The following is a 27799-nucleotide window of genomic DNA, read 5'->3' on the forward strand; positions in this document are numbered from 1 at the left end:
TGTTTTTTTTTTTTTAAATTGGTAGTGTTATTATTTATTTACTGACTTTTTCTGTGAAAATCCCAGAAAGGGTTATTAATATTTGGTTGTGTGTGGCTTTCTGGAACACACTAAATGTTTACGTTTAGGCACCCCTGCGACCATCACACTTTTTCTGTTACAAACTGACCCCTGTCCCCCATCAGAGAAGGGAAAAGTTATGTGGCCCTCACAGGAAAATGTTTTGGGACCCCTGGGTTAAACCATGGATAAATCCCAGAAAATAAGTTTCTAAAGAAAACATAACATTTAATGCTACGCTCTGCCTGAACTATATTAAATACATGAATCGCTCGCGTAACCTAACAGTTGACAGCTTACAATCTTGTGAGCCTGAAGGTGAAGATGACCCGACATTCACCGAAAAAAATGGAGTGATATTTACCTGAAAAAACCTAGTAATTTTTTTTTTCACGCAGAAACGCTTAAGTAAATTTTACAGGGAGTTTTTGATTAAATTTGACTTACATAGTATTAGTTTATTAGAACAAACGTCAGTCAGAGTTGAAGAAGGAGGAGAAAGGCACTTTACCACCTGAGCCATACGGAAGCCTAAAAGAGCCCAAATAAAATCAACAAGTAGAAATAAATACCATTTTGATAAACTTCGGGGAGTAGGTGTACAGGGTACTGTACACCCTGAACTGGTTGCCAGCAGATAGCAGAGACGAATATACTATGCAGCGTTTAAATTGTAAAATAAGGTCATATTATTTTTAAACGTGTTTTATTATGTTTTGAAGAGAAAAAGTTCCCAAATTATTGTTATATTTGTAAACAATGTATTATAAATGTTGAGTTTTGCTATTATAACATTAATAGTTAAATGTCAAGTCGATAAAAGACTGCCTTTATTTTAATTTTATAAAAAATATATATATTGATGTTAAGTGACCTGTAGAAAGACTGTCTTTTTCTTAAAAACGTTTAGCCCATTTATGTTAAGAGATACCTAAAAGCCTCTATTTTTATTTAAGTAAAAAATGTTGTCATTTTTTTTTTTTTTTTTTAGTAAAAACAAACTTTATTTACTGCCACTGTTAAAAATGCACTTCCACTTAAGTGGCAAAACACGGGTGTAATTTTTATGTTGGGGGTTGTCGGTATTTGCAGAATGTAACTATTAAAGTAACTTGTAATCTAATTTAGTTCCTTTCAAAACCACATAATCTGTAAAGTAACTAAGTTATTTTTTTGGAGGACTGAATTTGTTTCTAGGGGCAGCATCATTTTTGTCCAGGCCTGTTTCATCAGTTTGTTTTTTTTAATTATTATCTATTCAACCACAATTTAAAAGAAAGTCTGATTTTCATTATTAATTTGCATTATTTATGTATAGTTACTTTTGTCGGATTCAAGTTGTTGCTGTGACCACTGTGAGTTTTTCTTTCATCCACGGAGGAGTAGCAAGGATTTTTTTTCCACCTGTAAATATACTATTTAGGAATAAATCATCTGTGTCCTTTTTATGACCACTTGGGCCTACTATGCTACTGTTTTGATTTGTTTTGTACTTTTACTGTTGTTGATGATGGTGATACTTGGCGAGATAATTTTTTAGAGGGAACTTGGTGTGAAAAAATTGAAGAACCACTTGTCTAATACCATGTTTAGATTTTTTTTTGTTTTATCATAATGAAGAGCACACGTCTCCAGCCATGGCTGTTATTACATTTTAGTCTATTCATTACAAATGTTTGGCTCATTCATAGAGGATGATGTCCAGGTACAGTAAGTGGTGCCATTATGATTCTACAGATCCTTGACAATGTTGTATCAAAGCTTCATCAAATACTCTGTTTTTGCAAAGACAATAAAGCTTTGTTTTGATTGACATTATCAGAAGTATGAAAGCGGTAATTTAAGTAAGCGAGATTAACTGAAGTATTCGACGCATCTTTCAATATGATGCAGTACAGTTGTACAGCACTGTAACCTACAACAATAATAATTATGCTGTTTAAATAATACTTGCCTGACAGCGTCAAACAAAACTAAGCAATGTTACCTTAAATTTAATGTGACTAAAGCTCTGGTACTGGATCATAATGTTTTGGCTAGCTGATGTGTTATGCTAATAATGCTGAAAAGCACCTTTCTTTTTTGAATTGTTACGCAACTGTAAAATGTTTCCCACACACAGTGCTACGTTGAATGTCGTTAGTTCATAGTTGAACACATCATTTGTTTTCAACTGAGGTGACATTTCGACACAAAGACATGTTTGTCTCTTTTTGCTCTGTGTTTTGCTGATAAATGATCCACTGATCCATCATGATAAGCCTTGTGATCTGTGATAGGTTTCAAACTAAGAAATAAGCCAGCAGCACCATACACACATGCTCACACACTCTTCTCCCGATGTCTTGCCTGCGTGCACACACGCCTCCATTCTCAATATTAACATAGCTGGCCATCCCAGAAGAGCACTCATGCATCTGACTGGTCAACCAATAATCCTGAAGATTGATGGCAATACTGCAGACAGTGGAACAAATTCCTCCTACCCAAACAACAATTTATCCTCAAATGAGAATTCACCAATGTTGTACTCCCTTTTTTTTTTTTTTTAATTTGCACAACAAGCAAGAAGAGACGCCTTAAACAGGCCTTCCAAAGGCCCACATTGGGAACAGTGGCAGGCTACTCCACTCAAGGACGTCACGCTCGGAAGTAAACACATCATACACACACATGCACGAACATGACATATTTTCTTCAGTCTTTATCGAGGGTCTGCTATCCATATAAGGCACTTCCGGTGTTTTTTTAAAAATTTCTTGCTTTTAATTTTGCAGATGCTGGGTTGCCCATTTGTTTCAGCCAATCACATCCTGGTCTGTTTTAACCCAGAAATGAGCATATTACAGTTTATACGCTTCAGCACATGCATGTGTCACAGTAACTTGATCTATTTTTCCGTCTGATAAGGCCCCCTTTAAGCGCTGCACGCCTCCTTATTTAACATTTTATTTTCTATATGCAATGAGATAATCTGCAATCCTACTTCAATTTTAGACTTTAAAAGCTGTACAAAAAGAGTGAAAGACAAACACTGGCACCTTATAAAAATGGAAACAATAACATGCTGTTTACCGAGTTTTATTTATTGGTTTAATTAAAAAAACATTTTTTTGCACAAAACTCAAATGAAACTGGTTTAAAAGAGGGTGGATGGATTCTCTTTCTGTGTATAATGAAAAGTTTGAATGAAGGCTGCTGTTTTAAAATTTCAAGTGGGTGTTAATGTATCGCATGGGGTTGAAAACTGTATAGCTATGGGCAAAATAACAACAGTTATAGAGTTCTAATTTAGGTATGCACGTGGAAAGTTTTGCTAAATAACTGTGCCTGAATTGTGTTAAAAATATATATTGACAGTGAAAACAATGAAAATGTGACCCACATCCCCCTTTTTCCCCAAGTAAAATGTGTATTTTTCTCCGGTCAATGTACTTTGATTTTATTACTTCATCGTGGTGACATTCATTTTGGAGAGGCCCCTTCGATCTCAATTAACATGATTCAAATAATAAGTACTAAAATCCTGAATCCAGATCATTTCATGTTAAACTTACACTGTACAATAAATCTTGAAAATGCAGATTCCTCATGATATGATACTGGAATATGTCATTTATTTGACATGTAAACAAAATATTATACAAAGATAAGATGAGATAACCTTTATTAGTTGGGTAAATTTGCATATAAATCAATTCCTACACATAATAATGTAACATTATGTAACATACTTTAAGTTTGTATACTCTAAACTGTATTACAAAATACATCAAATATTTTTGGTAGACAAAATATAATTGAGTAAAAAGTATTTTGTGTTCATCTGGCTGGTGATGTAATGCATTTTTTAAGGGTGAATAAAACCAACTCATGTTTTTTTTCTGATTGTGTGTATGAAATAAATGCCTCTAAATGAAACTACATTGGTGTATAAATATAGTGTCACCTCCTGACTCCGCCTACACATAGATGGAGAGCATGGAGGGTAAAGAGGGCTACTCCTCCTCGCTGGTCCACTCCTCTTCCTCCATTCACAGGGATCGCTTTTACAGAAGACAACCTCTTTGCTCCTTGAATGGACCCAAAACTCCTCCACGCCAAAGCCAAGACCACAGCCGGTTGTCCTCTTGCGTTTTTCTTTTCACCGTATAAGTTGACCGCTGCATCACCATGAACTTGAGGACTTTCTGCTGGGTGTGTGCTGTTTCCCCAAAAGTGATGGCCATCAACTGAGCCAGTTTTTGGCAAGACTTCTTAGCAATAAGGTGGATCTTTGGGGGCAAGAGGTCAGTGAGGCGTTTGAATTGATAAGGAGACAACTTTCATCTTTGTGAGTGCGCGTGTTGCTTTTGGTGGTGGAGCACAATGGGTTCAGATGTACGTGACCTGAACTCCCTGCTACCTCCAGTCCCAGCCGGGCCCAGTCCAAGCTGCCCGGCGCTACCAGTCAGCACGGCCCCTCAGTGGGCTCCCGTCCTGGACTTCCACCCTGCCACCTCCCCTTACTCGTCTCTGGGAGCCCCTCACACATCCCTCGGGCCGCACTCCTTCATCAAGCAGGAGCCCAGCTGGGGGAGCACGGGCGACCCCCACCACCTGGACTCGGATCCTCATTGCGGCCTCAGCGCCTTCACCGTCCACTTCTCGGGACAGTTCACCGGCACGGGGGCCTGCCGGTACGGGGCTGCATTCGGGGCGCCCCCTCCTGCGCCGGCCCCCGCCGGTCAGCCACCTTCAGTCGGCACCCCGCATCATCACCAACCCCCCGGCAGGATGTTTAGCAACCCACCATATCTGACCAACTGCATGGACGCACAGCCCGCTGCTCGCAACCAGACAGGTATGTGCACTGTACTGTACACTATGTGTGGGTGTGTGTGTGTGTCACCCTATCCATACAGATTGTCTACATGTGTCGCTCATTCTCTTAACATCACATCTGAGTGACCTATGACCTATGTCTAGATGTTGCCTTCGGGGCCTCCAATCCCGCGTTCACTTCAATCTCCCAATGTGTCACTGACTTTATTGACTGTATGATAAACACGATTCCGAAGAAATGCAATAAAACTAACACATTTTGGAAGCATATCTATAACATATAACTTTTGACAGTCGTTTTGTGCAGGTCGGACTTCATGTATAAGACGTGTCCTATTCCAAATAAAGCAGCACAAGTTAAAAGAAAAAAAAAAACATTTACAGTTACAGGAGCATATAGCATGTAAAGATGACTTGGCCTGCACGCACCGAGCACAATATTAGGTACACAGCTACCTGCACAATCATATTAGTAAAAGTTGTGTTCAAAAAATGCCATGCTTAGCTTTCATTAATTTGTCAGAGAGGTATTAATTGAAGAACAAATTTATAGTTGTAGTTTACATTGGTGGAGAACTGCACTGCATCATGCTGAAATTAGTTACTTTTATCTGTTACTTTATTGAGCTACAGTATGAGAGAATTGAATTTAATGCAAATTAGAACTGCAATAGGAACAATTTCTTAATAATAAAAAAAAAGGATGTCTCTGATCGTGCCAATAAACAGTGAGTGTTATTTCATAAACAAAGCGGAATATGTGATGTAACATTTTTATTGGATCTTTGGGGATTTTTATTAAATTGTGCAAATGTATCTGATGAAGTGAACTCATTGACATTGAAAAGTTATTGAAGGTCAATTTCAAGAATAAAAAAAAAAAGAATTTAAGGAAGCTTTTGACTTCATTTTGTCCACAAACCTCTTTACCCGTCAGGAGTGTACATTTTCCAGTGTACTGTACTACTGTTTTTCTTCCTATCATTTCGTATTTGAAAATACAACGGCATTTTGCCCATCACAGTATTACGCATTAGAAATAATGTCGCTTCGAATCCAGTCATACGAGGGTAGGATATACTTTATAGTATGAACTGGAAGTGCCTTGCATGCTGACATTGACTGAAATTGTCATTTTGAAGTTCAAAAGACACAAAGCTTTGTGTCACATTGCTTCAAATCAGAATGAATGATCCCAACAAAGACATTTTCCTGAGCATAAACTAAAATGCAGTGATTAACAACTTGAGATTTTACAATTTGCTGAATTTCTAACAACTATAAAATATATTATTATTATTATTACTTAAGTGAAAGCAATTTAAATACCCTAACAAAAAATAGTGAACATCATTTTTCAATCTTTTTCTTCCGCACAAGCACAGACTCTGTTTTAAACAAAGGTCTATATTTAACCAAAAACATGATTGCTTTGCGAATTTAAGACCCTTTTTGTAGCTTATTATAACAATATGAATTTATTGATTGATTCCAATGATTGCCTGTAATGCCTCTTAAATGATTCTACACTAAATCAAGTGGATTTCATTTTGTGATCTTAAAATTGTGCATGTAAAACGTCAACAAAGAGGTTCACATTCGGTTGCGTTCATGCAGAATAATAGATCTGTTTATCCGTGCCCAGTAGATTAATTAGTAATAACATGCTTATCAAGCAGATAATTTAGGAATAACATTATAATCAAAGCACTGAGCTGACCTCTAACCTGTTTTATCTGGTCCCTGCTGTGGCTGGACGAGCACACGCAAACAAACTAACAGCAGGGCTCGGGTCACACAGTAGAGCTGATAGTGGCGCAGGGTCACTCAGGGACCAGCGCCGCATCACCGCAAAAACTTCCTACCAGCACGCTTGTGAAGAGGCACCCATGGGTGTGCCGAGCTCTGGCTGGACAATACGTGTGCCCTTCAAGGTTTTGGGCTACACATTTTGGGAGTAATTAAGCGCCACGGTCCAATTTAAAGAGGCATTGAATTCCTCATGAAAACACGCACGCACAAACCTACGCGGGAACACACGAGAATCGAAATGAAAAAGATGTCACTATAAATTTTTCTTTTTCCATTCCCACTCATTTCCCAAGCTGGATTGCCCTGCAATGTGTTGCATTTAAGCCGAGCGTGCGTGTGTGTGAGTGAGTGTGATTTATGGGAATGAGTCCTGCCATTTAAGCAGTCAGGTCATGAATCACATGTGAGTGTCAGAGACCGATTCAGTGTGTGTGTTTATTTTATGACAGAAAACTGAAATAAACTGAAAACTAAATAGTGATAACACAAATAATATTATTTTGAGGCGTAACTAATTGCTATTCAAACACAAGGTTTAGCATGCTCGAAACATCAATGGTGATTTAGTATTGTTAATACCGAATACTATTGCACATACATTAATATGTATTGAAAGATGTACCTGGAAACAATCTCATTGGTCACTGGAACTCAGATGGACTTATTCCGACGGCGTCCACTCAACTTGAATGTGGTGTTTGTGTGTTGCAGGTTACAGCACAGTTGCGTTTGACGGCGCCAGCAATTACGGTCACACTCCATCTCACCCCAGCTCGCAGTTCTCCAACCACTCCTTCAAACACGAAGACACTTTGAGTCATCAGAATGCCATCGGTATGTTTGCTATGATGTAATCATGTCGCACAGAATCAACGCGTCACAGCCTCGGGAGAGTAAAGCAGATTTAGCTGAATATGTATTTACGTCTCGCGAGTGGGTGCGCAAGTGCATCTGTAAGAGCGCTGACCCCGCCGTGGGGACGTCTTCTGACGTCTCCGCGATGACCTGGCCTGTCGGGAGAATAAATCAGCCACATCCTGGCTCACAAACTCCCTCGGCTTCTCTTCCCATCCACCCTTTCATCCACCCACCCAGCCCATTAAAAATCCTGGCCGTATGTTATTGGTGATAAGTGAAAATAGTCTTATGTGTGTGCAGTGTCATTGTTCCAATAAATTTGGTGACATTTTTGCAGCACAAATAAGCAGCACTGTTGGGGCTGGGAGAGCAATTGAAAGTGTCAAGGGAGCCGTTCGCTAGATGAGTAGCAGACACAGAAAAATAAAAAAATAAAAGATTTGGAGATAAAAATGGAAAAAAGGGGCCGAAAGCCTTAAAAGAGTTGTAAAATGATGGAACTTGAAACCTAACATTCGCGGTTGACTGTAGTCTGCAACTTTTCAACCGAACATTTGTAAGCATTTTGAATGAAATTCTCCAACAGAAAAAAAAAAAATGCCTTGCTGGGTCAAACTGTTGCGATAATAAAACCTTTATTAAATTGGATAGGCATTTTTCACTACCAAAAATTCCTTGGTACAAGTTCCCTATACTGTAATTAAGACTTCCATACAAATTTGGGACACAACCGTCGCTGCGTGTCGACTTGTATGTATTGTGCAATTCACATTTCTTTTGCTTTTCTTTCTTCTACTTGCCTTGGAGTCTCGTGTTCTCCTTTTCTAGTTATTATTTTGGAACAATTGTCACAAAAGGTACAAAAAGCCAAAGAAATAGAGAAAACGGATGCAGACACTTTTTTCCTTTTTTTGTCTGCATGTTTGGTTTATGCCAAGTTTGGTTTATGTGTTGAATTTTCTCAATTTTATTTCAGCAAGTGGTTTCGCAAAATAAAATCTGCATCCAAATACATTTAAGTAGAATAGTTGTCGACTTATAAAATGTATCTGGATCCAGCTGATCTTTAATTTGTGGAGCCACTTGATGAAATCAAATTAAGTAAATTCAGCACACCATCCTTTTCAGTGTACCTTCATTTACCAGTGCCTCAATCAAAAAGTTTTTTGAGTTATGAGTCACTTCTCGGTGGTTTTTCTACTTTGTGTTGGAAAGAGTGTTGCCACAGTTCACTTGGAAATGTAACTTAAATTAACTTGATTTTAAAAGTAACTATCTTACAGTTGTTTTATTAGTTACATCCAGCAGATGATGACAACCCTGCGTAACATAATAATGAAACCCAGTGTTGCCTCTTTACTTAACGGTAATTGGAGGTGCATTTTTCTTTTTGTTAAAAATGAAAAACAATGTTTTCATTTTTTTTAGGTTTCACTTAACATGAACTGGCTACTTGGTTTTTTTTTGTTTTTTTTTTAAATAAAATGAAGACAGACAGCCTTTCTGGACTGTATTTATATATTTTTTCATGAAATATAAAATAAAAGCAGCATTTATTCACCTGACATGATATAACCATCAATATTGTAATGGCAAAACTTAGCATTCATAATATTTGTTGTTTATAAAGAGAACAATTCAATTTGGGGACCTCCTGCAGTCAGACAATGTGGTAGGAATTTCTCTTTCAGCTTCTGGTCTACGATCCATATTTTGTTGTTTTTTTTGACGTAGTGATTTTGAAGCTAGATAACACTTGGTCCACAGCACAGAGTGTGCAACATACCTTCATGTTTTCGTCTCTAGTTGACACAAACTCAAAAGATGACTGGTATTTCCAGCTTGAAAACACCAATCTCTGTCCCCCATTGTTGTTTATGTGGTATAATATGGACGTGTGAGTTGTCAACACACTAAAAGTGTGACATGCGCATATGTGCCCTTTCTCCCAGACATTAATATGAAGTTCCCAAAATGCCTCACTTCAAGCTGTAAATACCAGTTTCCATTTCTTAGGTCTTCTATGAAAATAGGGTGTTAGGAATCCGGTGTCCTTCTGTATTTTATTCATCTCTAATTATTAGTTTTGGTACCTGCACAGCACATGCGTGAGTGACCACCGTGGCTGAAGCATATGTACTGTTTGTTTAAGTCTTGGCAAATTTGGCTCACTGCTGTAATCTGGAGGCAATAAATGATAACTGCCTTTGGTGATGAAAGGTCAGCACCTTCTTATCAAAGTAAATAAATACAACATGGTAACGTTATGTGAGTTTGACGAGTAATTTTAATTTCATTACTTGACTTGGAAAAGTAATGCATTGGGTTAGCTGTTGGGGTAAAGTGTCACTGGCATCACTGGTTGCAAAATAAAAATTGTAGCTAAAAGTGAGCTTCAATTATGTAGAGTGAGATTTTGAAAAAAGGAGTCAGATCATCGCTGATGCACATTGTCGTTAACTAACAAACAGTACACAGACAAAATGAAAACGCTGGCAGGAGAGGAGATCCGCTAGGCCAAAGCTAACACCTCTTAAAGGGGAAGTCAACAAAAAAAATCTTTAGAATAATATGGTCCATGCAGCCCCACTAGTCTAAACACAGTAGTCTGATTCAGGGGCGGAGCCATGTGCACACACAGGCCCACCCTGATTGAGAGACTGCCCACCCAGTGAGATTCATGAAAAAATATATACTTTTACATTTTTTGTAAATTATGAAATTATTTGTGTTTGCTTTTTTATTTTAATATTAAGAATGGCATAATTGTGGTTGCCTAAGGGAGATCTGAACTTCATATTATTCGGTTTGTCATTTTATTTGAATATACGATGTGTCGGGACAGGATGATTGTGCGAAGTGTGAGAAATATTCAGGCCCACCCTGATTTTTCCAGGCCCACCCATTAGCCACATTCTGGCTCCGCCCCTGGTCTGATTATGATGTCAGTTTCAGTACACAGCAAGTAGCATAATATAGATATAGAACATTTCACTGTAATGAAAATGTTTGAGTTGATTCGCTTTTAAAGGCACACACACAACACTACAGCTGATGTTGTTGTGTTGTGAGCTTGTTCAACGTAAAGTAATTATACTTTATATCACCATTCTGTTTCTTTACATTCTCTTTTATTACATTTTATTATGTTTTCATGCCCCAAAAATTCCCATTAAAACACGTTAAAAAATGGTGGCCTTTTTCAGGGTGCTGGAATGCATTCATTGCATTTGAAGTCCTTTTCATTTTCATTTCAAATATGGGTAAATTGAGTTACTTGATCGTGGCACGAATACAACTTAGAAGTCAAGATACCACTGCATGCTGAGGTTTAGTGGACGTCACCCGTGACAGGTTCAAACTGAAGTTTTGATCAATTTGAAAACAAGATAAAATATTGCATGTTACTGTCTCATTTAACTTACACACCTAAATTGTACAGAATTGAACAATTATAAAAACGTCAATGCATGCTGACACAAACAAATGCATGCTGTACGCCATATTTACACATACGTATATCTCTGTGTTTTTTACGTGTGTGTGTGTGTGTACACGTGTAGCAGAGCAGCAGTATCCTGTGCCCCCTTCTATGTATGGATGCCACACCCCTTCAGACAGCTGTGCAGGCAGTCAGGCGCTGCTGCTGAGGAACCCTTACAACAGGTAATACATACTGCATACATTACACTTATACAGCCTCCTTGTATACACTATATACACATTGATTGCATTCACGAGGGTAACAGTCAAAATCTATTCTTTGTGAGACAGCAGCAATTACAGGGGGGGAATGTTTTGAAACTATTGTTTCATGCAAGGGGGCTGTAATTCAGTGAAGGGTGGCAGGATGCTGTTTGAACAGGATGTTCGCCTTCAGGACAGATCTCTGTGCCATTGCAGCTTTCCTCTCCGTGTTGTTCAATTTCTATTCCCGATGGGTGTATATGCAAGTCCAGACGTATGATAGATGAGTTCTAAAAGTCTTTCGGACGTATGAATTAAAATTTGCTGGATCTACTTATGAATTAGCATCAAAAACTGCACTGGGCTGCAGCCAATTCACAATTTGTCTAAAAAGGAGATGGTAACAACGGAGTAGCCATCTGGACTGTCAATTTGGCACAGGAGCTACCACCTTTTCCTACTTCAGGGCCACACTCATGAACTAAGAAGCCTGGACTGCTGGGTCGCAGTTAGCGCTGAGCTAAATGAAGTGCTAAATATTTCATAGGGAACAGGAGTGGGGTTGGGAAAAACACTTGACTGAGTGTATGTCACCATTTCGTCTGAACACACTTGTTCTTCTTTATCTGTGAGGCATATTTGATTCAGCAATTCTAGACTGTAGCTCATGTAAAATCTTTTTTTTTCTTCTTCTGGCTCCAAAACCGGTAAACTGTGTCACTTCTCGAAGGGCGTGTTCGGAAATTCGCTGTTGGATCACTCTGACGCCGCTGTGTGTGCGTGCGCGTGTGTTTGCTGAGAAGATATGGCTAATGTTTATGACCAAGACGACCAACAGACCTCCAAGTTCATGTTCATCCCCGTTTCTCTTTCACAGACACACACACATGCACGCACACACATATGAGTTGAAGTGGTTGTCAAATCTCACAACCTGGTACGAGTTGGACTGCATTTGATCGGGGTTGGTGCACTTCTTTATCCACACAGCTTTTTCTACAGTCTCTACTTATCTATCAAATGCTAAAATAGAAAAATCATCTCTTAGGAAGCTTTTCATTTCGATAAGAAAGTGATTTTTTTCTCATGACCAGCAAGGGCACCCGTTATTTACGTAAAGGACTAATTGTGATGAAATTTGACCAAATTCTTACTTCTCAGTGATGCAGCATGCAGCACTTTTCCAGTTATTGAATAATGCTGTCATTTCCAGCCAGGGTGCCGTGTTGCATTATTGTGCTGTGAGAGATCGTCAAGCGTGCTGTTGGAAATGATTCCTTTTAAATGGTTAGAACATTTCAATTTTATTTACCACAAATATTATGTTCATCCATCTATACCAGTGACGTACAGTGACAGGTAGAACAATGAAATGCTCTTTCACGAGATGGCAAAAGATGCAATTAACCTGTGTATTTACGTCGCCATTCATACAATAGTCAAATCGTTTTTTGTTCAACCAAAACGCTTACGTTTCACACTAAATAAAGTATATTTGTGAGTAAATCAAGATCATCATTGTCTCAGGATATATACTTGTTGTAACAATTTGGTTTGGTAATGTGCTGTAAGATTTTTTTGGGAATGTAAAATATGAGCTTATAGTAAAAGGTTGGGGAACCGGTATGAATGATATCCGCTTGCTTTTGGATTGTACCATTTAACAGCAAGAACCATATCAGCTCAAAGGATAATAAGAGTTTGGTTATACATCAAGCTTTGTTAAAACACTATGCTATCAAAAGGACAGTATGCTGTTTTATTCCTTTTAAATATTTAATCTTCAGTGGCAATGTTGAATCTTGTGTCCAGCATCAAACTGTGCTGCTGGCCACTCGTCTATCCAGATTGTATGCAGGTTGCAGGTGGTGTATACGGGAGGCTGTAAATCCAGCATGAGCCCGTGTACATAAATGTGAGCATGGATGGTCACTCAATGACTCTTGGCTTTGTTCCACTCATGTTGCTGATGACTTCAGATGTCTTGAGGAGTGTATTTTTATCCTCTTTAGATTCAAATTCTCACTTGGTGTGTGCGTTTGTGTGCGTGTGTATACACGTGTTGTTATTTGTCACCATTGTGCTACCTTTGGGGACATGAAGCTACATAACATCAGAAGGGGCCATTCACCCTCCTCCGGTCCTGGCAGTTGACAGTCCCTTGCCCAGCTCATGATTTTTTTTTTTCTTCTACATCTTGTCTGTCCTCCACAGTGGTGAAAATGTATATCAAATGACCTCTCAGTTGGAGTGTGTGGCTTGGAACCCTGTCAATACACTGGCATCCACCGTGAAGAGGTAGGAACTCATCCATCGCTCTCTTTACGAAGCAGCGGCCAGTTGGGTGCACTTTTTGAAAGCGGAAAGTAGTGCACAAACGAGAGGGGACCACTACCTGATTTTATACAGTGAAACGACTCAGGTGTCTGCAAGAAGGGAAAATGCACATGGCGATGTTGGTTTTTTTTGCATATTTGTTATGTGACAGGGTAGATGAGTGGTTAGCACATCTGGCTGACAGTTCTGAGGTTGGGAGTTTGCATCCGGGCTCCTGCCTTCCAATGTGGGTCTTGCATGCAATTGAAGATTCAAAATTGTCAATGGGTGTCAATATGTGTGTGGAAAGTTATTTGTCTATATATATTTTACAATTGGCTGTCAACCAGTCCATGGTGTACCCCACGTCTCCTCCCAAAGTCAGATGGGATAGGCTTCAACTCACTTGAAAAATGATAGACAGATATTCATTATCTCACATCACAACATGTATTTATATTTGTGTTGCATCATTTTTTTATCGTACTGATTATCAAAAGCGCATTTTGAAATATGACCAGTGTTCATATCAAGAAAGCAAAAAATGCATGGTAAGTTGATTGGACTGTCTAAATTGCCCCTAGGTGTGGTTGTGAGTGTGGATGTTTGTCTTTGTGTGCCCTGCGATTGACTGGCAACCAATTCAGGGTGTCCCCCGCCCACTGCCCGAAGACAGCTAGGATAGGCTCCAGCACGCCCCGCGACCCTTGTGAGGATAAGCGGTATCGATAATGGATGGATGGATGGATGTTTTTTATATTTTTTCATAATTTTAAAACAGTTCCTCAGTGTCAGAACATGCCTGTGACATCCGTTTGTCAAAGTAACCCAAGGCATATATTTCACATTTCTTGCCACGGTTAAATTCACTTATTTTAGAGATGCAGGTGTCTTATGCATGCAGTGAGTTAGCCCTTGTCCAACCCCATATACTTCTGGGCCACTGCCGAGTCCGGCCTTCGTCGAATGAGTCCTTTTTGCGTAGTGTATGACTGCGGCCAGACCTTTGCTTCAATTTACAAAAGCAGAGCCTAGAGTGTGGAAAACAAGCGAGCATCCAAGATCATATATTGTGGCATATTGTGGCTCAGATTCGGAAAACAGGTCAGCCGTGATTGGTCGTTGTGAGCAGTTGTGATGTCATTTTCAGTCGACAGAAGACAAAATGTCCGTGCCCAGAGATGGCTAAAAATGAGTGCATTTTGCTGCTTACTTATATTCCACAAACGCAAAATTAATCAGAATGCCGTGTTTCAACTAGTGGGCCTGCTAGGAACATATTTTTGAAAAAAATATGTTTGGGTTGACTTTGGGTTGAAAATTAAAATACAATAAAGCGTTAAAAAAATAGTAAAAAAAAATAACAAATCTGCTCTAAAAACTAATTGAAACTAACTGAATTTGAAAAAAAATATAAGTCAAACCAAAATAAAAACTTACTATAATGAAAAATCCCAAACCTTACCCTGTCTCCATCTCGGGATTCTGGGAATTGAGTTATATTTTCTGGCTCATTCTCACTGTGAGTGTTGAATTACTTGAAAGCCATTACATCATGTTGTTTCATCTTGACATGCCAGAAGCCAAAGACTAAATTTAGTCTGGAGCTCTTTAAAACAATTGTGAATCATCCATTGGAGAACACAGTGATTTGCATCCTAATTTGGACACCAATGTCTGTTGATCTCGTTTTTGTAGCGTGTCCTGTATTTTGGCATCAATCTGCACTTGTCTTCTTTGGTTCCATCTACTCCGATTGGCGGTCAGCTTCAACGATTCAGCAGGTGAAAAAAAAAATCAGTCTAGCAGCAAATTAGTTTATCCTTCGGTTCATTTGCCTTTTATTTCTATTTCTGCTCAGAAAACAGACAGGGGCTCACAATTGTAAATCTCAAACCTGTTCAATATTCCTGATCACAAAAACTTTGGCTGAGGCATGGACTCTGTGACTGTGACGTGCAACCGAATGCTAGCCAAAAAGGAAGTGGACTTAAGCTTGTGCTGTTGTCTGGCACAAATAGTCTAGTCGGAATTGGTCACGTATGACCTGCATGTCTCCCAAGTCATTCCCCACATTTAAAATGACAAGGGTAGAGACAGAAGACAGTGAAGATCTAGTTACCAGATAAGCTAATAGTTAGCCTTGCTTCTTTTCTGTCTCATACTGTTTCTTCTTTGTATAAAATCTGGCAGTCTACATGCTCCATGGTTTGTATTGGTCATCTTGAGTACATGACACACTATAAGATTAGTAAGACCACACATGAAAATGCCATCCTTATAATGTGTTACATGTGTGAGTTCTTTGAAAAATCAAGTTAAGATGACAGTGAAACAAGTTATTTATTACAATATTACTGTGTGAACCTAGGAGGTGAGTCACTTTACTTTAACACTACGGGCCCTAATTTTGTGCCGAGCACAAGTCTAGTACAGAGCGCTGTCTAATTATGAGCATGGATGGACGTTTCTATCTTTTGGTACTTTGTTAGACTTTGCACAGATCGAATTGGGTGTAACGGAGCGTTTGCACCTTTGTGTGCCATTATGGGATGGAAATAGTCTTCTCCCGGCTAATTCTAGCAGCATCCCTCTTTCACAGGTTTCACTGTATTGTTATATTATATTTATATATCATATATATATAGTGATAAATGCAAATTCACCACAAAAATTATGTATCATACAAGGTGATTTTTTCAATTGTTTTATTTCCAAGCAAAAATACAACTAATATCAATTCAAATTGATGTGCTTGCACCTGTCTTCTCACTTGCCCCACTGCGAACGGGCTAGATGACTTTGCCCGTTTGTTTTTCGTTTAAATTGTGCTTCCAATTTTGTAATTTGTGTTGTTGTGTCTTTTCCCTCCTGTTTCATCAAGTAAATTCTGACAGACAAACTAAAACTTTAATTTACTAGATCAGAATCCTGATGTCCGGTATTTGAAATGCTGCTCCATCCATCCCCTCTTCCCATGGTCAAATTGAAACCCAACTAGGCAAATTGAAACAAAATGTCTTTAAAAAAAAAATAGTATAACAAAAATGCATTTCAAAGGTCCACCCACACTGTACTACTATAGTGTCATCATGACCTGCAAATGCCTTGGAGTCAGCAGGCATCCATCATAGAAGTGTGTGTGTGCGTGTGCGCGTGCGTGTTTGTGTGGTGGTTGGGGGGGGTCGTTCATGTGTTTGTCCCTTATAAAGTTGTGTACATGCATGATAAGGTAGTATCGAGAAGTAATTGGTTCTTTTACGGTGGTCTACTTCTGAGTGTATTGGCGTGTATGTGTCATATAGTGATGAAAGTTTTATTAAAATATGTCTTGTATCAGGCTTTTAATTTGTACTGCTCTATCAATAGAAGATACAGTGAGGCATGAGGGAGTGTGGTTGAAGAGGAAGAGATGAGAGGGAGGAAGAAGTGGGAGGCCATGGAAGAGAATGAGATAAAAAGAAACTGGATGGGCCTAAGGAGGAAGAGGAAGCGTTGGGGAGTTGAGCACAGTTTTAGTTTAGGTCACACAAACACGCACAAGCTGCATGTAATTTGGTGAATGTGTGAGTGCATAAAATATTAGACTGTTGTGGGATCCCACATAGCAAAATATGGGTGAATCAATGTTGAAATATGGTTCGGTTTAAGTGTTGAATCGACGTTGAAACCTAAAGTAGAAATTATACAGAAAGCGCAAGGTTGATAAAATGTTGGGTCAACGTTTGCTTTTCAACCATATAATCACACAACATCAATGTTGATTCAACCATCATCTAAATAGGAATTAAAATACTGTAAATGGGCTGTCACTTATATAGCGCCTTTCTACCTTGGGTACTCAAAGCGCTTTACACTCTACACCCTCTACCTACTGATGACGCAGCATCAGGAGCAACGGGGGGTTCAGTATTTTGCTGAAGGATACTTCGACATGGTCACAATGGCCGGGGATCGATCCCACAACCTCCGGGTGGGGAAACATTGATTTAACCTCTTCTGCTATCTGGGATGAATCTACTGCTGTAGCATGTTATAGAATAGAGTTGATTTTGGATGTAGTTAAGATGGTTGACACAGGCTGCTGAGCAGCCACTTTGATGGAACATTGGCACAATGCGGGTTTAAATGCAAGAGATGTACCCAACCAAGGTTCCATCTTTACAACCACAGTGCTAATCACTTTATATTGGCATGGTGAGGGAGGTATTGCATTTGCAATATGTGTTTGTTTTTTTTGGATGGTTGTAGTTTGCATTAGTCAAACTGCAATGCATCATATACTGAGAGTTGTTTCTAATATTTCAAATGACCGTATGTTGGTTGATTAGATTCTGCTTGCTTGACCACTTTTCAAAGGCAAGAGCTCTCTCAGTGGATGTTATCAGAAGATGTTGAAGGTTACGCTTGCAGATGTGTCTCACAAAGAAAGTGTTGTTCTACTCTTCCACGTGATGTATTCAACAGAATAGAACATAGAAAAGAATAGAAAAGACCATACATTCCCAAGAAACTCAACATCTGAAATACTCATTACAAGTATATTACATTCATTATTACAGTATTTTTTTAATGTAATCACTGTGCAATATTTTATATCATATTTTTTTTGTCCATCCATCCATCCATCCATCATCTTATGTTCATCCAGTTTCTGGGGGATGCCAGGGCCCCCCCTTTAAGTTACTTCATTCCATTTCTAGTAGCATCCCAAGACGTTCCATGCCAGCCAAGAGACGAATGGCCCTATTTTATTGCCCAACAAGTCTAGTGCAAGAGTTTTCCTTGTTTTGAATTTTCACAGATATGCACTGTTAGAAACGGGCGTTTGCACCATTGTGGGACTGAACTCAGCTGACTTGCTTCCGGGCCAATAGAAGCGGCTGCTTTCATTCACTTTTAATTCAGTGCAGGAGAGGCACACGGTCTACATGGTGAAAGCATATAAACTGACTCGTTGGAGTCCAGGCAGGAGATTGACGGAGTAAATTTATAAGGAACTGCAAGATCTCCACTGGCGGATGATGTAAGGTTGGTCAGGGCTATCACAGATCACTGCTGTGAATTGGGCACTTGGAGACCATTTGTATCCATGCATGTGCCAACAGAACGAGGGTGTCCCCATGCAGGCGCACAACCTTTCCAAGGACTGCAACGAGGGTGGGTAATCTGAGCTGCTGGTTGGTGCATCGGCACAAACAACAATCAAAACCCATCCACCCGGATAAATCCCAATTAAAGGCACTCAAAGGGGGCAGGGCTAGATACCGGGTCCTTGCCAGTGAGCTCCACCTCTAGGCCTGGCTCTTGAAGTGGTCAGCGTCCGGGCTAGCGCAAACATGTTCCGCTAAATTCATTCATTGTAGGTAGGTTTCTGAGTCTGTGCTTTGTCTGGTCCCTCAACCGAGGACTTGCTTTCCCTGGATAACATGACCAGGGACATAAAGCCTACGACAACTTAGTTCCTCGTCTCACTGAGACACAAAAACGGCATAGTAAGGTGATGGCTCAAGGAGGAAGGGCTTTTGTTAACGTTTTGATATGCGGTATCTTTATAATGAGGCCTTTCTGTGTGGAATTTAAATGTTATTCCTGTGCTTGTGTGGGTCTCTTCACATACCTCAGTCTTCCTCCCACTGTACAAAGATTAGATTCACTAAAGATTATGAATGTGAGTGGGAATTATTGTCCGTCTCTCTACTGTGTCTTTCATTCTGCGATTAAAGTACCCCAAGGCCCTGCAAATGGTTGGATCCGGAAGTGCACCTTTTTTTTCCCTACTTGTCCATAAAGGGCAGACACTCAAATTGCGTGCTGTGTGTCTACTATTATATCTCCATGGGTCCAAGTCATTTTCTCCAAACGGTGATTCATTCCAACTCAAGTCTTGTGTCTTCTCTTTGTGTGTTGTCAGCCATACGGGAGGCTACGACAGCGACCCCAGTGCACCCATGGTGTACAGCTGCAGCACGCAGTACCGCATACACACACATGGCGTCTTCAGGGGAATACAGGTACGTCTGTCTGCGGACTCAGCTTTTATCCTTTGAACTTCACTTCAGGTCACCTACTGTATGTATGCTCAGTGAGAGCATACTCGAAGAACACGAAGACTGTAAACGTCAGGATGGAGTAATAATATGTGTTTGCATGAGAATTTAGCGGGAAAATAGACAAGTGCAGTACTATCCACCTGCTTTAACTGTTGACCTTGTGATGCGTGTGATGAACTTTGTGCCTAACTATGCTTTATGATGTTTCTATTTTTTGACTTTGTGATGAGCTATAAACCATGCCTTGAGATATTTGCCAATCGCCTGTTTAGACTCAGGATAGTTGCAGTCATTTTCCCTCTAAAGAATTCCGCCCGGCTTGGACTACGACTGTCATATCTGCCTTAGCGCAGTAGACTAGTGGACTGTATCACAATGTTGGGAGACCGTGTTTTATAAAAACTGGTGCCGTGTAGTGTCAACATGAACGACCCAGTGATTTAGGTCAGCTCTGTGTTGCGCTAAATGCACAACGCTCGCACATATAGCAACATGATTAAGTTTGTCATCTCTCTGTATTGAGTTTGAGGATCGAGGGAAATTTCTTTCCTCAGTGAATGTGAATATGAATGTAAAGTCTACGAATGATCATCACCCGAAGAGTCCTACACTAGAAGCGGCATTAACCGTAAGTCGCTAATGTGGTTTCTTAATCTTTTGGACTCACTAGCGAAAAATAGCGTGGGATTTGGCCACCTTACATCCCATTTTTCTTGATTCTGATTTGTGCTACTTGACCTAAACTGGTGACTGTCTGACTGTGTCTCTGGGCTTTGTCACCAAACTTTGTGAATTAGCCATGGCCAAATGTGACAGTCTTTATCATGGAATTTACAGTTCGCACAGCACAGACAAAGAAGCATTGCTGAACGTCAAGAATGCTGACAACTACATCTGGTCCTTTTTCGCCCTCCTGCGCCCTCTGGCAGATCATTACCCTTTCCAATTTAATTAAAAAAAAAAAAAGAATAAGTGGGTAGGCCATTAGTGTTTTGGTACTCTTTTCCAATCCGTAAAGACCATCCAAACCAAGAACAGAATTCAATGGACTTCCTCCAACTGCCACCACATTTTATGCCAACATTCTAAAGAGTCCATGCAGGTGGACTGCACTCAACCATCACCCAAGGACTGAAAACATTGAGTGAGGGAGGGGTGCTGTTTTGACTCGGGGCACACTGGTGTTTGATAAAATAGAAAGGTCCTCAGCAGATAGGAGAGCAGGAGTGTTTTGCGTGGACAGACCTGGCTGTTTTAAACCCTCCACCAACCAGTCCGCCTCTGACCCACACCAAGATCTTCAGGGGAGACCAGGTACTGAATGTTTCTGTCCTGGTGGGCGTTGGTGATGACTGTTACCTGTTAACAATTGAATGGTAGACCGCTTTTATGAAGTACGGATAGGACTGTCTGACTGGTGACCACAACAAAAAGTCAGTATCTTTGTCATTAGGCGTACTTCCCTGGCTGAAGTGCCACATACGCACTGGCCATGATGCATACGTGTGTATTTTGGGCTAAAACGTGCCAGCAGTGCTTGATGCTGTGGTAACCGGGGTTCCTTGTAACATGATAAGCCAAGGATATATACTTCTGGCAATCAAACTGGTTGTATGAGCTGAGCAGGGCCGTTTTTGTCTGGACTGACTAGAAAATACGTTCCTGCAATATTGAAGGTGCGGCAAAATGATACGTTCATGGGATGAGAGCCTGTGAAGATGGTGCAAACAGTTAGTCTGACAGGGTTCTACCAGTTTGACTGCTCCCGTCCAACTCAGTCGTTGTCTGATTCTCACACTTTGTTTTGTACTCTACATTTCCTGGATCTGGTGAAGAATCACAAAAGGGTGTTTGTGGCTTCTTACTCTGTTGGTGCACAAGGCAAGTAATCACACCAACTTCCTGTCAGACTCTTCCTCCTGGTTCCCATTCCTCGATGACCATGAAATTATATATAGAATAAAACATTTGATAAGATTCCCTTGACGCAGAGATGTGACTTTTTAGTTCACAAGGTTCCCAGGTTTTATTTCCTAGCTAAAATGCCCTACTACCAAAAAGATGGCTGAGGTTCTGCTGTCTGGAGTATTGGATGTCACACCTTCTTGAAGGTCTTGTGCATTCATCACATTCTTGTTCACCACCAGATTTTGGAAGGAACTCTGTTCCATCATCTTACGGTCATGTTATATTGATGATTGGTTATCAGCCCTCAACAAAATCAGGAGAGTTGAGGGCTGAACTCGCTGCCTCGTTTGTTTATCCTTTTTCTTTCTTTCTTTCTTTCTTTCTTTCTTTCTTTCTTTCTTTCTTTCTTTCTTTCTTTCTTTCTTTCTTTCTTTCTTTCTTTCAATTCAGTGCAATGCTTTTAAAACTAAAATACAATCAAATTAACTTAGAAACTGCACCAAATCTGTCTTTGTTCACATGGTGGCTCATTGTCAAAGAAAAAGGTACTTGTGTTGTGTTGTAACCGTATCATTTTGCATGCTTGAAGAATGGCTGCTAATGTGAAGATTTCAAAGGGGGAAAGTATTTAAAAGAGGTCCAAAAGGAAATTAGGAAGGATATGTTACAATTTGTAACATTCACAGGTTTCATATAGGGAAAACAGGTATGGGGTTCAGACCAGATCTTGCTTTATTCTCCAGAAAAGCACAAATGAGGATTTTTGTTCAACTACTATTGTGTTGTTTGTCATTTCCTGTGGCTCTCCTCCACAGGGCATTTGCATTGAGCAGCAGGGTTCTAATGGGGGAGGCGTCTGACTAAAAGGCGTGACTAACAGCTCCCGATGGGCTGCAGTCAAATCGGGGTCACCTTACAGCTAATTATTATCTAATGAAAATAAAGAAAGTATATGGCCATTTTATTTTAATGGTCCCGAGAGAGCAAGGCTGATTAAATTACACGATTAGTCTTATGAACTGATTGGAATAAATAATATAAATCATATTGTCTCTGTATTACATTTTACAGGTGTGAGACATTTAATTAATTTTTTTAATGTTTCTGTGTGTGTGCGCGTGTGTGTGCGTGTGTGTGTGGGTGCGTGTATGTGTGCAGGATGTAAGGCGGGTGCCCAGCATCGCTCCAGCAATAGTTCGATCAGAGAGCAGCGAGAAGCGTCCATTCATGTGTCCACACCCAGGGTGCAACAAGCGCTACTTTAAGCTGTCTCATCTGCAGATGCACGGTCGCAAACACACAGGTGAATTTGAGTGTGCTTTGAAAATTAGCACATGCGGGAATTGCTTCTTTTTGCCTTTTTGTCATTTTTATGAGAAGACCCACACACACTCTTTATTAAAGTGAACAACAGACAAGATCAAACTGCTTAAGTACTAGCCATTTGATGTGTTATCTTTTCGCTTTTTTTTTTTTTTCCAAAGTAGTAAAATGATGCACATGCTAAAAATGATGTCTCATTTGATGTCACGTGTGATGACCCGTTCTTTTACACCCAACCTTTGAGACAATATTTTTCCTGTAAATTTTGACCAGTTTCAAAATCGTACCACATTTGGATCATTTGACTTTGGACACTGCATTGGCTTACTTCATTTCTAGAGTGAAGATATGCACCAACACATCAGACTTGTTTCTCATGTACTGTTGTTGACATGTGTAAATTCACAAGAGAATCATGCTGAGAGATTGTTAACAATAAAACTATTACAGACCTATGTGTCATAGTGTGCTTGAGTGTGTAGAAGGTGACTACAGGAATGTTTAAACGCTAGTTACGTATTGGTACGAATGTTGTAAATGTGAATTGTGAAGAAAAACTGCACACCTACTTTTACACGTCTGTATACTTATTTGTAGCCACGCAGACAGACAAATACTGGGAAATGTGCATTCTGTGATACCCTCATTCAATAGGCTCTTGTTGTCTGTGTCCAGGGGAGAAACCTTACCACTGTGACGTTGCAGAATGCGGTCGGGGCTTCTCTCGCTCTGACCAGCTCAAAAGACATCAGAGGAGGCACACAGGTTTGATTATTGGCTGACTTTAATAGTTGACGCGTTCCTTCTATCTGCTCTCTCTTTGCTTGTTTGCATGTCTGTCACTAATGTGTAGATTGCTGATTATAATCAGGCATGTACAAAGTCGCACCCATATCCGTCCCCGGATTTTAACCGGCCTGCAGTATGTTCCAAAGAGCGGCATTTTATACGGCCCACATTATTAAGCTCTTTGTACTTCTTTGTTTTGACACTGGGTAGCACTGTTCGAACGCAGACAGCGGCAATCGCTGCAGGGACAGTATTGAGCGTGGCGGCACCAGCAGTTTTTTCTGATGACTGAAGTACATTTTTTGTAACTACTGGCTAATTTTTCAACACTCCTTTCAAAGCCTTTTCACTTTTTTTCAGTGCCAACAAAAAAAAAAAAAATCACAGTAATTTCACTGAGAAAGAGAAATAAACCTCACTCTCCAGTGTGTCGTCCCTCTGAGTAAGGGGTGTCAAACTCATTTTTGTCGTGGGCCATATCATAGTTATGGTTTTCCTTGGAGGGGCGTTATGACTGTAAAAAATATATATGGATGATCGCATTATATTATCACATATACACAATAAATTCATGGATAACTAGTTTTTAAATCAGAAGCCAGAAAATAATTGTTTGTTGTGAGTATTTTTCAATGTAATTGAAAGCAAAAGCATTTGCAATATCTTATATATCTTGCCTTATTTGCCATATTTGCCTTTATTGGCCACATGGAAGGCTGGTGCGGGCCGGATCTGGCCCCCAGGCCTTGGGTTTGACACCTGTGCTCTGGCTCATTCCATGGCTGATTTCATGGTTGGCTATTGTAGCTCTGATGTCATCAGTTCTTACGCTCCTTCCTCTTTCACATTCTTGTTTTCCTCCTCCTCCTCCTCCTCTTGCTTCTTCACCTCCTCGTTTTCGTCCTTGGCCTCCTCTAACCCTCACTCTTCTCACTCTTCCTGCTCCCCCCATTGTACTTCACACCGACAGCTTACTTGTGGCTTATTTCTAGTGCAGACTGATTGCAAAGTCAACTGATTTTCTAAAACAGTTTTCTCCTGTGACAATGTGGCCGAACAGTTGTCAGAATAGTGTGAATAAGAGACAGAAATTTGAATCGTTTTGCAAGGAGTGTGTTGAATTGATCATTTCGAAATTGAGTGTAAAGCAGTGAGTTGTGTTTACACAATTGCAAACTCAGTGCAAAGCCGTGCTTGTGCTTTTAGTTTTGAAAACTCTAACAGTGGTTTTGCCATAGATATTAATAGTTTAGGAAATTGTGCTACAAGAATCACTGCTAAGAGTTTAAACATTCAGAAAAAAACAAAACGTAATACGAAGTGAGTAATTTTCCATACATGCTGGGAAAAAGAAATCAGTGAGGAAGAGGACGTGGCTTTTCAATGTGAGTCTCTGATTGCTGTAAGGAAAGTCCAAAGAAAATGTTTGAAGGCACTACTAGAAAAAACAGTCAAACCACTGAGTGACAAAACTTTCAATGGCAATGCCCTGATGAATAACAACAATAGTGGAGCGATAAATGTCCTGGATCCTTCATGCTGTTCATCTTAGACGAATATATTCATTTTATTGGTAGTTAGAGATGACATCAGAAAAGTAGAATGTGCAAAATAATGTTTATACCTAAATCAGTGAAATGAATTTGAGTAATTTCTCCAAGACCATTAATAAGAAAACTGTTAAGGGGGGATCTTATCGATACTGCAGTTTTTTACAATTCAGCCCCCGGGGCCAGTTTAGTACTGGGAATTAGCACATTGGATCTTTATCAATGTTTTCTTTTCAAGAGTCTTGGGGGTTTTTATTTTACCCCCGCTGCATTATTTTTGCTGTTCGTGGGCCGGCCCGCTCCCTGTCCCTAATAGTGGCAGTATATATTTTGTCGCTGTCCTGTGAAAAACACTTATGTTCAATTTTGGAAACATTTTTAAAATGGCTTGCAACGCAAATGGTTGAACAAACTAAGTATGCCTTTGCACACACAAATAATTTAATAAAAAAATGAATCAACTAAAGATCAGTAATGTCAAAGCAGCCACCGCGTCCTGTTTGTGGCTCTTGTTGGAAAACGTTTGGACAAACTTGATAGTGAACAAAGTTGCAAAACAGTAGCAAAGCTTTGGATGGGCTTTCCTGCATGTCTCTGCTCTACTTTATTTTTCTTTCTCCCTCTCTGCGTGTGTGTGATGAATATTTCTTTCGTATGTGTGAACCTCCCAACCGTGCGCATGCAAATTGTACATGTGTTTAGGTGTTAAACCCTTCCAATGCGAGACGTGTCAGAGAAAGTTCTCTCGGTCTGACCACCTTAAGACACACACCCGGACTCATACAGGTAAAACAAGTGCGTAAACTTTTATTTTTTCTTTTATACCTCATCCATGCTCATGTTTACAGTATGTAATAAAATATCATTTGAACATAACAGATGCGTAGTGCATGACTAAAACGTGGCTAAATAGCACAAATGTTGTCATTCTTTTATTTCCTAACCCTCCTCTTTATTTCCACGTGCATGTCTCCCACTGCCACTCCAGGTGAGAAGCCGTTCAATTGCCGTTGGCCAAACTGTCAGAAGAAGTTCGCCCGCAGTGATGAGTTGGTGCGGCACCACAACATGCACCAGAGGAACCTCACCAAGCTCCAGCTGGCCATCTGAGTCTGGGTTCACTCACTGTCGTAAAAGGGAACATTTGGACACATTGTTTGCTTCTACTTTTCTTCATCAAAATCAATGCAGCAGATAGCCAGGTTTCCCAAGGACATTTCATTCTTTCCCTCTCACACGTACGTCCTTTCAAGAAATTCATGTGCCCATTCCTTTTGTTGGTTAAAGTAATCAATTCAAATTATTATCCTTCGGCCCTATCTGAACATGACTCACTCGGAGCAATTAATCAAGATTCCACCGAAAAACCTCGTGAGCCATAAAAGCACACTTTCACCCAAGTACTCCCCAAGAGCATTAAATGTGATTTAATGATCGTGGAAAAAGTTGCACCTCACAGAAATAATTTAAACCTGAGCGAGCAGATTTCCATCATCTAATCTAAAGAGTCCAATGCGATGGTTCCCAAAATGTGGTAACTCATCAGTGTCATCTCACGTTTTGGCTAATCCAATTGATTCATTCTGGACCAAATCAGTCAATCAGTAGATCAGCTCATATGGGGTCGAAATAGAAGCAGTCAATATTTTTTTGTATGATATATATTTTTGCATGACAAAAATGCTCACATAGAAATGATTTCCGTGGTAACCAGGAGGTGATGGTTAAGTCTCCCCAAAGTTATTTTGTCACAACATCACGATTCTATCCTCTTCACAAGCGATGTCAAAGGTCAGGATCAGATATAATAAATAAATGCCCCTCGGTTTAGCGTCTTCAAAGCTGTTGTAAGTATCTCCTGTTAAACTACTTATTTTTTTTATTTTAAGGATTGATTCACTGGAACAAGTTTAAGGGAGAGAGATATATGCTCTTACCTTTTTCAATGCTGTATTAAAAAAAAAGGTCATCTAAGATGTGTATAAAAGGATAACAGCTGAAATGTCATGGATTTGCGTCAGACTTGGCAGGCAGTATTTTATCGTTTCTTCTGGGATGCACAATGTAAACAGAACTTGTAGTTAGTTGTGTAGTCATTTTTGTGATGTAAACATTTTGTTTTTTTTCAATTCAACTCTCTTAGGGCAACAATTGCCTTAGTCTCGCGTGTGTCGGGGTGTAAATATGAATGGACTTTGCCTTTGTTGTACACACTGCATGTTCTCAAATGTCTGTTGGGTCACACTGGCTCTGTGACCAGGACTTGGTCAAGATGTAAATAATTCTGCTTCGCCATGGGAACAGAGCTTCCATGAGGGAAACGGGACTTTTTTGTGCGATGGGAGGGAGGGGCTGTCTTTGAATGTATCCTGGAACTATTTTCGTTTCTTCCTTGACATGTAATAACAATTAAGCTGTAAAAAGTCAATACCAGTGAAATATTATACTCATAAGGATGATCGCTCTGTGTAAATGTTTTCTATTGGCTTGTAAACACCAGGGCAGTTTGTCTCTGGTGTCCTTATTTATTCAGGTTTAAGTCATTCTGTATTAGCGAATAATGAAATCTATGTCGTCAACTTGTCTTCACACACATAAACTCATGTGCACAAACACAAA

General features: G+C 39.8%; 1 protein-coding gene across 4 annotated transcripts; it reads left to right on the forward strand.

Annotated features, from left to right (window-relative positions):
- Nucleotides 1-4085: 4085 nt before the first annotated feature.
- Nucleotides 4086-27799, forward strand: wt1a (WT1 transcription factor a). Of its 4 annotated transcripts, none has more exons than XM_086028740.1 (9): nucleotides 4086-4903; nucleotides 7408-7530; nucleotides 11118-11220; nucleotides 13456-13539; nucleotides 19472-19571; nucleotides 22677-22821; nucleotides 23517-23606; nucleotides 25883-25975; nucleotides 26169-27799. In XM_086028740.1, the coding sequence occupies exons 1-9, from the start codon at nucleotides 4429-4431 to the stop codon at nucleotides 26288-26290; spliced, it is 1335 nt and encodes a 444-aa protein (XP_085884866.1). In that variant the 5' UTR covers nucleotides 4086-4428; the 3' UTR covers nucleotides 26291-27799. The 4 variants fall into 4 exon arrangements, with proteins under 4 accessions (XP_085884866.1, XP_085884867.1, XP_085884868.1 ...); XM_086028741.1 differs by having other exon boundaries at nucleotides 25883-25966; XM_086028742.1 differs by lacking the exon at nucleotides 13456-13539.

The sequence above is a fragment of the Filicampus tigris genome, chromosome 4 (assembly GCF_054856515.1).
Source record: "Filicampus tigris isolate MCC_2025a chromosome 4, RoL_Ftig_1.0, whole genome shotgun sequence".
In the NCBI taxonomy this organism is placed as follows: Eukaryota; Metazoa; Chordata; class Actinopteri; order Syngnathiformes; family Syngnathidae; genus Filicampus; species Filicampus tigris.